The sequence below is a fragment of the Pinus tabuliformis genome, chromosome 1_1, assembly GCF_031772625.1.
Source record: "Pinus tabuliformis cultivar Carrire ecotype Pingquan chromosome 1_1, CPIR1, whole genome shotgun sequence".
Classification (NCBI taxonomy): domain Eukaryota; kingdom Viridiplantae; phylum Streptophyta; class Pinopsida; order Pinales; family Pinaceae; genus Pinus; species Pinus tabuliformis.
Genome location: NC_142297.1, coordinates 279,271,817 through 279,285,371, shown reverse-complemented (window position 1 = coordinate 279,285,371; position 13,555 = coordinate 279,271,817). Strand labels below are relative to the sequence as shown.

At 39.6% G+C, this 13,555-nt stretch overlaps 1 protein-coding gene across 1 annotated transcript; it reads right to left on the bottom strand.

Moving 5' to 3' along the window:
- Window positions 1–474: 474 nt before the first annotated feature.
- LOC149212624 (purple acid phosphatase 7-like) lies at window positions 475–1,467 on the bottom strand. Its single transcript, XM_089388759.1, has 5 exons — window positions 1,449–1,467; window positions 1,198–1,240; window positions 879–1,058; window positions 627–783; window positions 475–530 (listed from the first exon to the last, which is right to left on the bottom strand). Exons 2-5 carry the CDS (start codon window positions 1,201–1,203, stop codon window positions 475–477), a joined length of 399 nt encoding a protein of 132 aa, XP_089244885.1. The 5' UTR covers window positions 1,204–1,240; window positions 1,449–1,467.
- Between the last annotated feature and the right edge of the window lie 12,088 nt (window positions 1,468–13,555).

Sequence of the window (13,555 nt, the reverse complement as noted above, 5' to 3'; positions counted from 1 at the left end):
TCAGCATCATCTAACTTAATAGAAGACCAATCACTTTACTACTTGGGCTAGACCACAATCCGGTAGACACAGAGTACAACAAATTAAGCAAATATGGAACAGAGTACCAAAATTTCCAAATATGGACTCACAATGGTTCCTAGCTTTTCTCATTGTGAAAGGATAATTGTGAAAGGATAATTGAACCAGACTAAATTTTCAGTGCTATACAATCATGGTGCATATAATCCCCCTCCTTACCCCCGCCCCAAAAAAAGAGCACTCACACAGTTTAGTGCAGACATCCCAGCCTTTTTAAGTGAAAGCTTATGCAAGAATCTCTCATCAAATTTACAATACTTTGGATGACTATTTGAATTTGAAATCTGCTATACTTCAGATTGTAGCAGAGGCTTCTCATAGAAAACTATACCGTCCACGCCCAATTGGATGCATCAACGAAAAACACATTCACTAATGTCCTCATAGATGAAATCACACATTCCTGTGGACGTTGCTGAGAAAGGAAACACATACATCAGAATTGTTGCCTGCATATTCAACATAAGTTTGATGCCTACAGTCAGTGATTAGTTTCCATCTCAACAACTTTTAAAACGACACTCCCTTGCAAGAAATAAACATACCAGCATACCAAGGTTTTTGTAGACTCTTTGCAGTGTACATTTGAGAAAATGATTGTAAAAAGGTTGGGTCTGATACACCTGTTAGCCCGTCCTCATAGAAGTTGTCACCAGTGGAGATGATGAAATCTACATCCAGATCCTCTGCTATTCTTCCCATCTATAATCCATTTACAAAACAATGAACTCATGCATATATACAGGAAAAAAAAATATGCCAGATATTATATATAAATGAAGGTCTGAAAATCATGCCTGATATGCCACTTGGGACTGGTTGTAGAGCCCTTTTCTTCCCCAATCTCCAACTACTAAGATATTGAGAGACCCATCAGCTTGTTTTGATACAAGCTGCCCACATGACAAGAAGAAGCACAGTAACAGGGCAATTGCAGCGATCTGGGAGTGAAACTTCATTGTTAATGTCGATGGCATCTGCCAAAAAAACATATTGAAACCCGAAATCTTCAAAATATCTGATAAAACTTTGATTTTCCTTGACACACAAATTTTAGAAAGAAATTATCAATAACTACAAACAGAGATTCAAGAGGTGAGCAGACAAAGTACTTACCTTCATTCATGCCCTGTTTTTTTTGGTTGGATTCTCCCAGTTCCTGTACAACAAATACTCTGATTATTTAACTATGGGCAGCAGCAGGAGGAGAGGAATTGTTTATTTATAGATGTTGGTTTCTGCTTCCTGTAAAATATTCTTAAAAATTGATTAACAATTGTTTCTGAATTGTGGGAACCGACATGTGAGGAAGAATTCTTGTTTTAACCTGAGAAATCGTGCTCTGAGATGGAAATGGCGCTGATTACCCGGGGAAGGCGTACTGATGCAGCGAATTAGCTTGCAACTGAAGGCAGGCATATCTGAAGTCAAATAAATCAGGGAAGGTGTATCTGAGAATATAATGATACTGTACGAAAGGGATTGAGAGGTATTTATACAGGAATTTAGAGAAAGGGATTCACGAGGTACCGGTTTCCGTTTCATTACCGCCCAGGGGAGGTCTTGGCATGTGTAAGCTATGTGGAAATGTGTAAGCTACGTGGAAATAAGGAATGGTGGCCACGGGCTCTGCAGGACACAGAGCAGAAGGAGCGTCCATGTAACTGTATCGATCTTCGCCGGAGTTAGTAACCACCACGTGGAAGTATGTATAGTTGCTGATTAATCTGACGGTAGAAGATGCTTCTATCGTCTAACATAGATAGTCGATGATCCATAATCGTCCTCGTCTAACATAGATAGTCGATGATCCATAATCGTCCACGGTAGCAGCTGGGGGTGTTGATTCCAGAGAGAACGCCTTACAGCGTAACTATGTTTCCTTCCAATAAGAGGAAATATCTTTTTTACCAAAACCAACGTCAAATGCCATGCACCTTGCGAAAAAGAAAAATGGAGACAAATACAAAACGTGGGGTGTTCTCCACCATATTTATTTAGATTTTATTTATTTCATGACCGTCCCAAAATCCTCGACCCGTTGTTCTTAATCTGCTCGGTGTGACGACAGTCTGTAAATAAACACATTCAATTCAGAGAAAGAGTGAGTCTAATGTTACAGAAAATCAAGAAAGTGCCAGTCTTATTTTTCGCAGAAAATCAAGAAAGTGCCAGTCTTACCTGTTGCACACAATTAAGAAAGTGCGACTCTTACCTATTGAAGTTCATGTTCTTGAAGTCTTATGTTTGATTGCTATTCTTTCGGAAGAGATTCGAACAAGCAGAACTAAAATACGAGCTCTAACAGGTCCGAGATGAGAGAACAGAATACGACCTTTGAGAGGGTACGAGATGAGAGAACAGAATACGACCTTTGAGAGCTTTGAGATTTTAAGTATAGGGTTTTAACTGCGTTAAGTTATCTGTGACTTCTTATCACATTGGCACTCCACGGTCGCCCTCGAATTGTAACACCGCTTAAACGAAGAATCAAGGTCAAGGGATTAGTCCGGCTTACCACCATCACCAAGAAATAAGCCACTCTACAAGAAGAAGAAAGAGCAATCGCCAAAAAAAGGGAATCAACATACACAGCATTGTGGGTCATTATGAACATACCACTGCCTCTGATCATCTGGCCCTGGGAATTTTTTCAATCCTCTAACACACCAAATCAATTGCGTGAAACAGTACACCGTGGCACATAAAAAAGTTCATTTCAAAAAGAAAGGCCTTACAGCGTAAATATAACTAGTCAATACATATAATTACATAATTACATTTAATTCAACCTAGTTCAACGGGGTGTGATTTTTACATTGAAAAAATATTAAATAAAATTATTCTTTTAAATTAATTCATAATATTATTTCAAAGTTGGGCATATTTGCATTAAGTGTTTTATGTCTTTGGGTTAAGATGTTTTGTATTGGCGTTAAAATATTTATAATCAATAATGTAAATATTTAACAAAAAATAATTTAATTAAATTTAAAATTTTGATGAGAACATAGAATTGCAGTACACTCCAATTAATATTAAAACAAGAATCAGTGATTCAAATTGTAATAAAAAATAAATGAAAAAAATGTGTATTATTATGTGTTGCACAAGTAAATTCATATTTTAAACGATTTAAACGTGTCGATAGATTGCCAAAAGTACAATCCTTCACCGTGGGATTCTTCAAGATGTCGATTACTATACAAAAGAACTTAGGGGTCGACTTATTTCATCTATTAAAAAATATGCGGAGGGTCCACATTAACATAATTTGAATTCATAGCAGTGATCGGAGAGCAAGGCATAGGTGGGATAGTATATGTTTATCGTTGATAATGTATATAATTATAGGCATATATTGTCATGTATATTTATGACTCGATAGATTTGTAAATATTAATTGTCATGATTAGATCATATAGGTCACTTCTAACATGAAGATATACGTCATAAAATCAAATAAATATATATATTCATGTCATTATTGCTCAATAAATGCCAAAGGAAACTCTTTGTTCTTAGAAAGAGATTTAAAACAAGTGAATCAAAATTTAGCAATGTGAAAAGATCATGACAAAGCTTTCTCTCGAACTTTGGCAATGGCCATTATTGGGAGTATGAGGTGTTGCCACCATAATACTTCATATTTTTAGATTATCAAGGCTTCAATCTTTGTTGCAATTCCTCTACTACCTTGCCATCCCACCACAATTTTCAACATCTAGAGCTATAAAGTGTGTTCAACGAGATCAGATGTTCAAGACCTGGCAGGTCATTTAACTCAGAGAACTCCCTAACATCTAGTAATTGAAGCTCTCTCAATTGCACAACCCCTTGTATGTTCTTCAGCTTGCCACATTTATGTGTATCCAACCGCTCTAGATATACTAATGTTTCAATACATGGTAGTTCCTCCAATTCCATGCAATCGACAATTTTCAACCTTCGAGGCTTTGTCAAATGCTCTAAGCCCTGGATGCTCTTAAGCTTGACACAATTAAATGCCCACAACTCCCACAAAGAAACCAATGTTTCAATACTTGGCAGTGACTCCAATTCCATGCAAACGTTAATGTTCAGTGTTCGAAGCTCTTTCAGTGCCTCCAACCCCTGTATGTTTTTCAACTTGACACAATTAAATGCACACAACTTGCTCAAAGATACCAATCTTTCAACGCTTAATAACTCCTCCAATTCTATGCAGGCACTAATGTTCATTTTTCCGAGATTTTTTAGTTGTTCCAACCCATGTATGCTCTTCAGCTTGACACAATTAAATGAAGACAACTCTTCCAAAGACACCAATGTTTCCAAACTTGGTATTTTTTCTAATGTCATGCACAAATTAATATTCAGTTTCGAAGCTTTGTCAAATGCTCTAACCCTTGTAATCTCTTTAACTTGACACAATTAAATACACACAAGTCCTCCAAAGATATCAAGGTTTCAATACTTGGTAGCTCTTCCAATTCTATGTAGCAACTAGTGTTCAACGTTATAATATTTGGAAGACCAGAAAACCCTCCTACTTTCCTCAATGCACCACAACCCTCCAACTTTAGGGTTATCAAGGTTGTTGGAAATGGTCTAACCTCCACTAGACCACTACAATCCTTAATTTCGACATCTTGAAGGTTCGATAAGTTGCCAAAGGAGTGTGGGAGCCTCTACAAATTGGAGTTGGACACGCTAATCATCTCGAGGTTCGTGAAGTTTCCAAGGAAGTTTGGGAGCCTCTGCAGATGGAAGTTGTCGAACAAGTTAAAAGTGTGGAGGCCCGTCAATCTGCCAAAGGAATCTGGGAGGGTATAAAGTCAGAGAAGCCGCAAAAGGAAAGAGTTTGGAGGATGTTAAATTTGGAAATGGAATCTTGTTGCCTTTGTAGATGGGAACAACCATTCCAGCGGAACGTTTGGAGGCTCGTCAACGAACCAAGGTAATCTGGGAGCCTCTGTAGTTGGGAGCATCCATATAAGCTAAGACTTTGGAGGCTCGTCAAGCTACCAAGGGAATTTGGGAGCCTTTGCAATTAATAACACCAGTCCAAGCCGAGAGTTTGGAGGCTCATCAACGTGCCAAGGGAATATGGGAGCCTCTCGAGCTGGGGGTAATAGTTCAAGCTGATAGTTTATAGGCTCATCAACCTACCAAGGTAATCTGGCAGCGGTCGTCCAAGGCGAGAGTTTGGAGGCTTGTCAACTCGCCAAGGGCATATGGAGCCTCTACAACTCGCATGAGCCATACAAGATAAGAGTTTGGAGGCTTGTCAACTTTCCAAGGGAATCTGGGAACCCTTATAGCTGGCAACAGGGGTCCAAGCAAAGATCTTGGAGGCTCGTCAACCGCCAAGTGAATTTAGGAGCCTCTGCAGTTGGGAGCACCAATTCAGGGTGAGAGTTAGGAGCCTCGTCAACCTGCCAAGGGAATCTGGGAGACTCCGCAGTTGGGAGAAGCAATTAAGGGAAAATTTTTGGAGGCTCGTCAACCTACCAAGGGATTATGGGAGCCTTTTTATACAGTAATTTATCGCAATCCCTATCTCATACCCTCAGTTGTCAAAATTTTCCCAAAATTTCACAAAGTGACAAAATATGTCAATGAATTCACCATGAAAAACATTCATCAAAGCATCCGTGAAGAAAATAAGAAGAAACGCCTTGAAGTAATTTTGGAAGAGCTTGTCAAAAAGCCCTATTTACAAGCCCAACTCTACTTTTAGCAGGAAAACTCGTGTTGGTACCCTGATCCGGATTTATGCAGGAACACAAAAATTCTAGAGATAACCATAAATACAGAGATGCAGCAGAAATAATACTTCATTTCATTAATGTAAAATATTGAAATATGCTTACAAACAGAAATGGAAATAAGCTAGCTTGGGCGACGGTAGCTTATCTCTAAGAAGAGATGTGGCGGCTACATGCCTCTGAACTATGTTACAATGAGTCTCGAAGGCCTATTTATTGTTGAGAAACAATGGAAAACCCTAAACATCCAAAAACCTAACACTAGGAGATGAAGCACCAAAATATGGGCCCTGTTTGGGTAAATTGGTACATCAACTTCCTGGGGTCGTAACTTTGGCATATGATCTTTGTTTGATGCACACCATACCTTGTTAGAAAGATCTATCCGAGGACTACAACTTTTGAGTGAGAAACATTGGATTATGGCCCTTATTGCTCCTAGTTTTCCCAAAAAACATCTTTTAGGGCCTCAAAACGGCTCCGGAAATTCAGGACCCAAAAAACTACCAAAAATAGTAAATTGTGCTACAATTAAGGAAACTGAAAAACTGAAAGAGATAGTTGTGGTGTCCAAGTGGGATAGGTGGGTGGCCATCAACATCCACTTGGATCATTCCTCCTCCCTTAGGAAGCAGTGGTCTCCATTGCATTGAGTGCCTCCATGAGATGGGGAATCTTCTGCTGAACTTGGTCCCTGGTGAGCTGTTCTGTAATCTCTGATGTGTCCAGTAACGGTGGGAAGCATGGTCAAGGGCAGTCCACATTGATCATTCGGTGCAAGCTAAGGAATGTGGGACTGTTGTTCTCCAAATCATTGTTTCCCACAGCCTTTGTAATGATGTAAGGACCATATCGGAGTGGTCTGAGCTTCCGATGGGCTCTTGTAAGGTGTTCTTTCTACAAATGCAACGAGACTTTGTCGCCCACCTGAAACTTGTGTGGAACCCGACGCTGATCATGTCGCTACTTGTACTTGGCATTTTCCACAATGGAGCAGTGATATATCGGCTCGTTGGGTAAAGGTTCTCTGGGAGTCAGATCAAACGAATACTTGACCTGACAGTGCAATGGTACCCCTTTGGATGAGGATAAGGTGTTCCTATATTCTTTCATGACCATATCCACCTGCTTCTGTTGCGTGGAGGAACCCTTCCTGGAGGCCATGGATGTGGCTACGATATTCCCCTTACTTTGAGCGTGAACCAGAAAGAAAATAAATTTCCTAGTCTCGGAGATGATCTTACTGCCTTTCTTAGCAGAGATCAAAGAAGTGGCGGTAGGTGGGTCTACCTCCAATATCCTGTATAATGTATTACCAAAAGAAATAATAACAGCGTGAGGCCTTGACTCATACACAACATGTCGCTTCCACAAGTATGGTTGGCTTAATAATACATCACAAACATCAAGAGGTGCAACATCACACAATACCTTGTTTGTGAAGGGCTTGATGCTGTAGGGAAGGTGACATTACTGGCGGACTTGGAGATCTCGTCCTTGGTGAAGCCACCCAATACTATACGGTTGCGGGTGTGGTATGGTCAGTAGGCCCAACCTCTTCACGACCTCTTATGAAATGAGGTTCTTTTGGCTGCCACTGTCGATAACGAATTGCAACGGCAAACCCTTCACCCACATTTGTGATTGGATAAGATGCTCCCCCTCCTCTGGATATTCAGGATCATTCTTCTAGATCTTGGCAATGGAAATAGTGGCATTGGGATCCACATTAATGATATGTTTCCCTTTGTCATTCCTCTTGTTGGGTTCTAACTCAAGCTCTAAACATGCATCTGACTTTGAAGCCTTCAACTCGGCCGCCAGCGACTACTTGGCCTGACACTCGTGTTATGAGTGGGGATCTTGTGGAACTCACACCGCTTTCCTGTGTCCTTCTTTGAATTTGTGGTGTTTTTATTTTCTTGCAGCTTTGACGGGTTGTCTTGAGTCACACAACCTTGGCTTTGTCCTTAGTTATGCGGTTTGGAGAAGCCTTTCCCTTGCTTCGGATTCACGGATCCAAAGTCTCGCTTCTTCTGTTTAAACTTTTGCTTGATCTTGACAGTGTATTGGTATGTAGTGCCAAGCGAGATGTCCAGGAATTCCATCTTGTCATGGATGTAACTGTGTAGGTAGCCACGATATTTGAGTACCAAATGCCGCTCAGAATCCTTGATACCCAACATTGTGCAAAGGGTATGAAAAATTTTGGTAAACTCCGGCACGTCTTGGTCCCTTCCCTGCTGTAGCGTGGTCCACTTTATGTATATATCCTCATAGCTTCTGAAAAGGTAGTACTTCTCCTTGATGGCATCCCAGAATGAATTCCAAGTGCGTGTGGGTGAAAACAATGAGCCCGTACTTTCATCCTTCTACTCGTAGTAGGTTTCCCACTAGTCCTTGATGTGGGGGGCGCTTTGAGAAGAGCAAAAGTAATCTTTTCTCAGCTGGAAAAATCATGAAAAGAAAAATATCCTTCTAACATTTTCAACCATTTATCTACAGTGTCTACATCTATTTGGCCCTCGAATATGAGGATTTCAAAGTTAACATGTACCTTAAAGGGAGTGGCGTTTCTAGAGTAGTTGTTGGTTAAGTAGATGCATCACCCCTAGGTAGTCGCTGAAGGATCTAGGCAAAGTTGTCCATCATCGCATTCCTTTGTCGCTCGAGGGCTTCTTCGAGCAAGATTTTGATAGGATCTCCTGACTCCTCATCTTTCTTTTCATCTGCCATGGGATACCATTGGGATTTGCGAGATTGGTCTTGGAAAGGTTCGACCAGTTCAAGCCCTAAATCCTTATATCCTGACCTCATTGGGGACATGCAAAGAAAAACAGAGAAAGAGCAAGCCGCTCTGATACCACTGATCCGGATTTATGCAGGAACGCAACAAATTATAGAGATAACCATAAAGACAAAGATGTAGTAGAAATAATACTTCATTTCATTAATGTAAAATATTGAAATATGCTTACAAACACAAATGGAAATAAACTAGCTCAGGCGATGGTAGCTTATCTCTGAGAAGAGATGTGGTGGTTACATGCCTCTAAACTGTGTTACAATGAGGTTCGAAGGCCTATTTATTGTTGAGAAACAATGGAAAACCCTAAACATCCTGTTGTGCTATACAACAACCCCCCCATTTCATATAAATTTTTATACAAAATCTTAATATGAAATGGGTCCCTCAAAAAATAAACTTAGTTAGATATCTGAATAAAATGGTATGTACCTCATCACAAGAAAAATCCTTGTTAAAAGCCCCGATGTAAATAAATCATTTTATACGACCTTTTAAATAAGGAATAAAGTGTTCCTTTATAATATTAAAAAGAAATCATTCTATATTGTGATAAAGTGATCGGAGATCGCATATCACAATATTAAAGGAAACACACAAAAAATAACACCTCACCCAATCCTCTGATCCGAAAAGGTAATCACTATCAGGAAATCGGGGAAAACAAATGCGGATGCACAATGAAGTGAAGCCCCTCAATTCCTCCGATGTGATAAAGCAAATCGCAATCAGCAAATCGCCCGTATCAATAATAAAGGGACATATGAAGAGGCCTAACCAAAAACTCCCAAGGCGATAAAGCTAATCACAATCGGCGATCGGCACTCAGCGGAGTCACATGATAAAGGGATAAAGCCCATGTCAAATCCCAACTGTGATCTATTAATTAGGCGCACATCTCAAAAAGCAAATATATTAAAGGAAGTTTGCATGCATTATATTGTATCACCTTTTGGTGATCGGAGATATTTAAAGCAAGTCTTAAAAGCCTTCCTTTTGACACTCCCAATCACCGATCAGCGATTTATCGTTGATCGTCGATCAATAAAATCTAAGGCACGCTTGAAACAATCATTTAGCATATGGGCGACGTGATGGGCATTTATGATGTTATTTACCACGATTGACAGTTTAAATGGCTATTCAATATTGCAGTTAAGGATGGTTCTTTCAAAGGATTTCATCCGTGGTAATCCTTAACTATATTTTATTTTATGCCAATCGACGTAATTCCATTCATTATCATATTGGCTTCCAGGAACATTTTCTCTGTATCATTGTTTGCACAGAATTCTTCTGAAACTAGAGAACCAGAGAAAATGGGTAAGAAATCAAAGAAGTCTATCATGAGAGTTTGAAGATGGTGATTCTTTCCAATGCATTATAATATATGATCGGATTAATTTCTTCTTTCTCTAGGGTTTTGTTGTAGCGGCTACAACCACCCTCCACAATTTTTCCTTAGCCCGTTTTGGAGCCTCCCTACCAACCCTACACAACACTTTGTCTTGCTTCATCAAGTACACAAGATTCAGTGTTTTTCATGCACAAAGGCTGCCTTTCGAGCACAATTTGATCCATTTCCCTCATAGGTTATTCACCTAAACTTGGTCCAGCTGCAACCTGTGTAGCTTCGTCTAGGAAACACTAGTTGGGAGAGCATTTACAATCTAATAGAAGCAGAGGAGCCTGAGGAATTATCAGAGGAAGCCACAACTGACTCAACTAACAAATCAGAAGGAACTCTTAAAGAGTTAGCCTGTTCCTATCTACATAGAATAGAAGCGCGAGCTAAAATCCTGCCATATACGGACGTAGTAAGATGGGTGGTGGAAAAAATTCCAGCCTCGGACAGAACCTTTTGCACAGCTGATGGGAGGATATTTGGCTCATTTCAGTCTGAAGATCTCATGAAAATGTACCACTTACCTCGACCTGAGAAGCGATACAACAAGGCATTCTTGGAGGCATTTGCAAAGGAGAACGATTCAGAGTCAGCCCCAATAAAGCAATGGAGACATTTCCCCAAAAATCACAAGTACGAGTCATCGAGTAAGTACTCTGTTGACTCTTTGGCTTCCCCTTATTGTTATGCCAGGGCTATGATGTTTAGGATGTGTGGAATACATGATTCGACCAAATTCACCATAGAAATGGTTCCCCTAATGGAAGTTGCAATCAATAGTTATGTGATGGATTGGGCTAATATCTTGTCGGTAAACTAGCCACAACAATTTTAGAGTATAGAACAAATGCGCATAAAACTTCCCGTATTATTCCCTCGTTCTATTACAGTGCTTATATTATGGATACTATTTGCTTTAATTCGGAATATCCAATACTTGGGTGGAAATGGACTCCTCAAGACCCAAATCCAATCCATATTTACCACCAGCAGTTATGGAAGGTGCATTACAAAATTCATTTGTATAAAATTTGCAATGGTTTTATTCTCCCTGTATATTATTCTATTTTTAATAAACCTGCTCCAAGGATATCCCCGGAAGCAGAAATCGATTTAACAGCAGTAGGCAGTTGGTTTGGGGAGGAGAAATTTACTTATATAAGGCTTTTTGGTAGCCTTACCAGACCCCATGTTCTTCCCTTGTATGTGCCTGATAAATTGTTAGCTCGGGAGTTGGCCTACCAAATAACAGTAGAAGGGACATCTAGAACCCTTAAGGATTCAAAGAAGCACATGTGGCCAATCTTCCCTTTACGGTGCGGCATTTTCACTCTGCATGACTACAAGCATGCAGAGAAGGAGACAGAAAAGATGCTAATGCTGAATCTGGCCACAATTCCTAACAGGCCATATGATCCAAGACAGGTTGCTTATAATGTCACATCTCAGGCCAAACTTGCTAAGTTTGATCATAAAGCCGATGAATTTGATGATTTATTTTCCTCAGCTGAATCATTATTTCAAGTTAAAACATTGGCCAGGATGAGGTATCAAGATGAAGGGCTAGAAACGTTTAACAGGCTTAGGGAACAGAGGTTGCAAACTCTGCCCTTAGACCTATTAGCAACAACCCCGGCAGTCCAGTCAAGTGAAACTGAACAGCAAGCTGTTGATAAAGCTCCTACAGTGGAAAAAGTTCCCGAGAAGGAAAAAACACCAAAGCAGGAGCAAGGACAAGAAAAGGGCAGTGAACTTATTGATTCAGACATTCATATTGATCCCAAACTACTCAAAGAATGGCAATAGTTTGACTCAATTATCAGCAATACTAAGAGCTTGTAGGGATTTAGTACACCTGAAGTAACAACTAGACAGAAGATAGCAACTAATACAGTTCCATCTGAAGGAACTAGCGGCCCACCCATGACTCAGACAGATGTTGAAATGATTCCAGAGAACCCTTCTGATGAGATTGTTCTACGTGTAGAAGAAATACCACCCTTAGATGTCTTCTACAACCCTAAGCATAGGGCTGTAATAAAGAGACAAAGGAAAAAGAGAAAACTTGATCAATATTCTCTTTTACCTACACAGATGGAGATAACTAATGTGGTATGGAGAGAGGAAGTCAACCCTTCTGAAGATCTTACTAAACTCTCTCAGTATGTCGGGGCATATACAACAGCTACTATGGATAAGGCATCGGAAGTCAGTAATTTGCTTAAAGAAAAGGATCAAGCGATCATCTCACTGGAGACATAGGTACATGAAAAACAACAGAGGATAGAGCAGTTAGAGTAGCAGTTAGTAGCATAGAAGCAATCAAACGAGCAATTGCTAAAAGAGAAACAGAGGATAGACCAACATGTAGTTCAAAAGCAAAAAGAGCTGTCTCAAGCATTGAACAAGCTAAAGACAATGAATGAACAGTTGAGCAAATCGAAAGATGAACATATTGCTCAGTTGTCATTACAAATAGAAAGGTTCAAAGAATTTCCTCAGGTAGAGGAATTCAAATCAGAGGCTCTCCAAATAACTAAAACATTATCTACTCAATTGAACTTGTTATGTAATAATATTTCTCTTGTTCCTCCCTTTTGTGAGATTTCCTCGTCTATGATTGATAAGTCAGTTGACGACAGACAAAAGTTGGAGCAGGCAGATGAAACACTAACAAAGTTTCTTTCCTGGCAAGAAACCGAGGAAGGACAAGCCACAAATCTGCCTCAAATTCTGGAATCACACAAGGAAATCTTGTTCCTTGAGTGGCAAACTCAACTGATGAAGGCAGAAAGGGAAACATCAATATGTAGATCGGCGACTGGTAATTTAGTGGAATTGATTAATAATACTCTTTATTTGTCAAATTTAATTTCAGAATGTACCCCAGGGAAATTACCATCAGTCAAAGCATTGGAGCAGACATGGAAGCAGGAGCTCGAAAAGAGGCAAAGATTAATCGCGGGCATCCAAACATTAACATGGGAAACCTTTTGGTTCTTCATTGTGAAACCATATAGTCAAAGGATAGCAATCAAATGCCTGACCGATGCAATTGGTTACATGATTCCTGAAATTACTAATGCCACCTATACTGCCCAGCTGCATTCACGTATGAGTCATCCTCCATAATTGCAACCAATGCTCGCCATATGCCAGCTCAAGCCAAAATATAGTCAGCCGAAACAATAAACCACCCTTACCGACTGCAAGCATATCTATTTCGGGGAGATTTTCATGTATTTGTGATTTGGTTACACCAGCTCACAGCATTTTTATTTCATAGTTAGTTAGTCTAGATAGTATTTATAGACCCTTTCATGTTTTTAGAAGGGGTCCTAAAATTTTGTATGAAGACTTGGATTGGAAGTTGCACTATTGTGCTTCCAATATATATATATATATATATATATATATATATATATATTTATGAAATTGGCCCTATATTCTGAGCTTTTAACGAAGAGTACTTTTGTCTGATATGCACTACTGCTTCCTATAAGAGTATTTCTA

Coding starts and splice junctions, on each gene's coding strand:
- LOC149212624 (XM_089388759.1), bottom strand. Junction 784..878: donor AGTCCCAAGTGGCATATCAG/GCATGATTTTCA, acceptor AATGGATTATAG/ATGGGAAGAATAGCAGAGGA. Junction 531..626: donor ACAAAAACCTTGGTATGCTG/GTATGTTTATTT, acceptor TTGAATATGCAG/GCAACAATTCTGATGTATGT.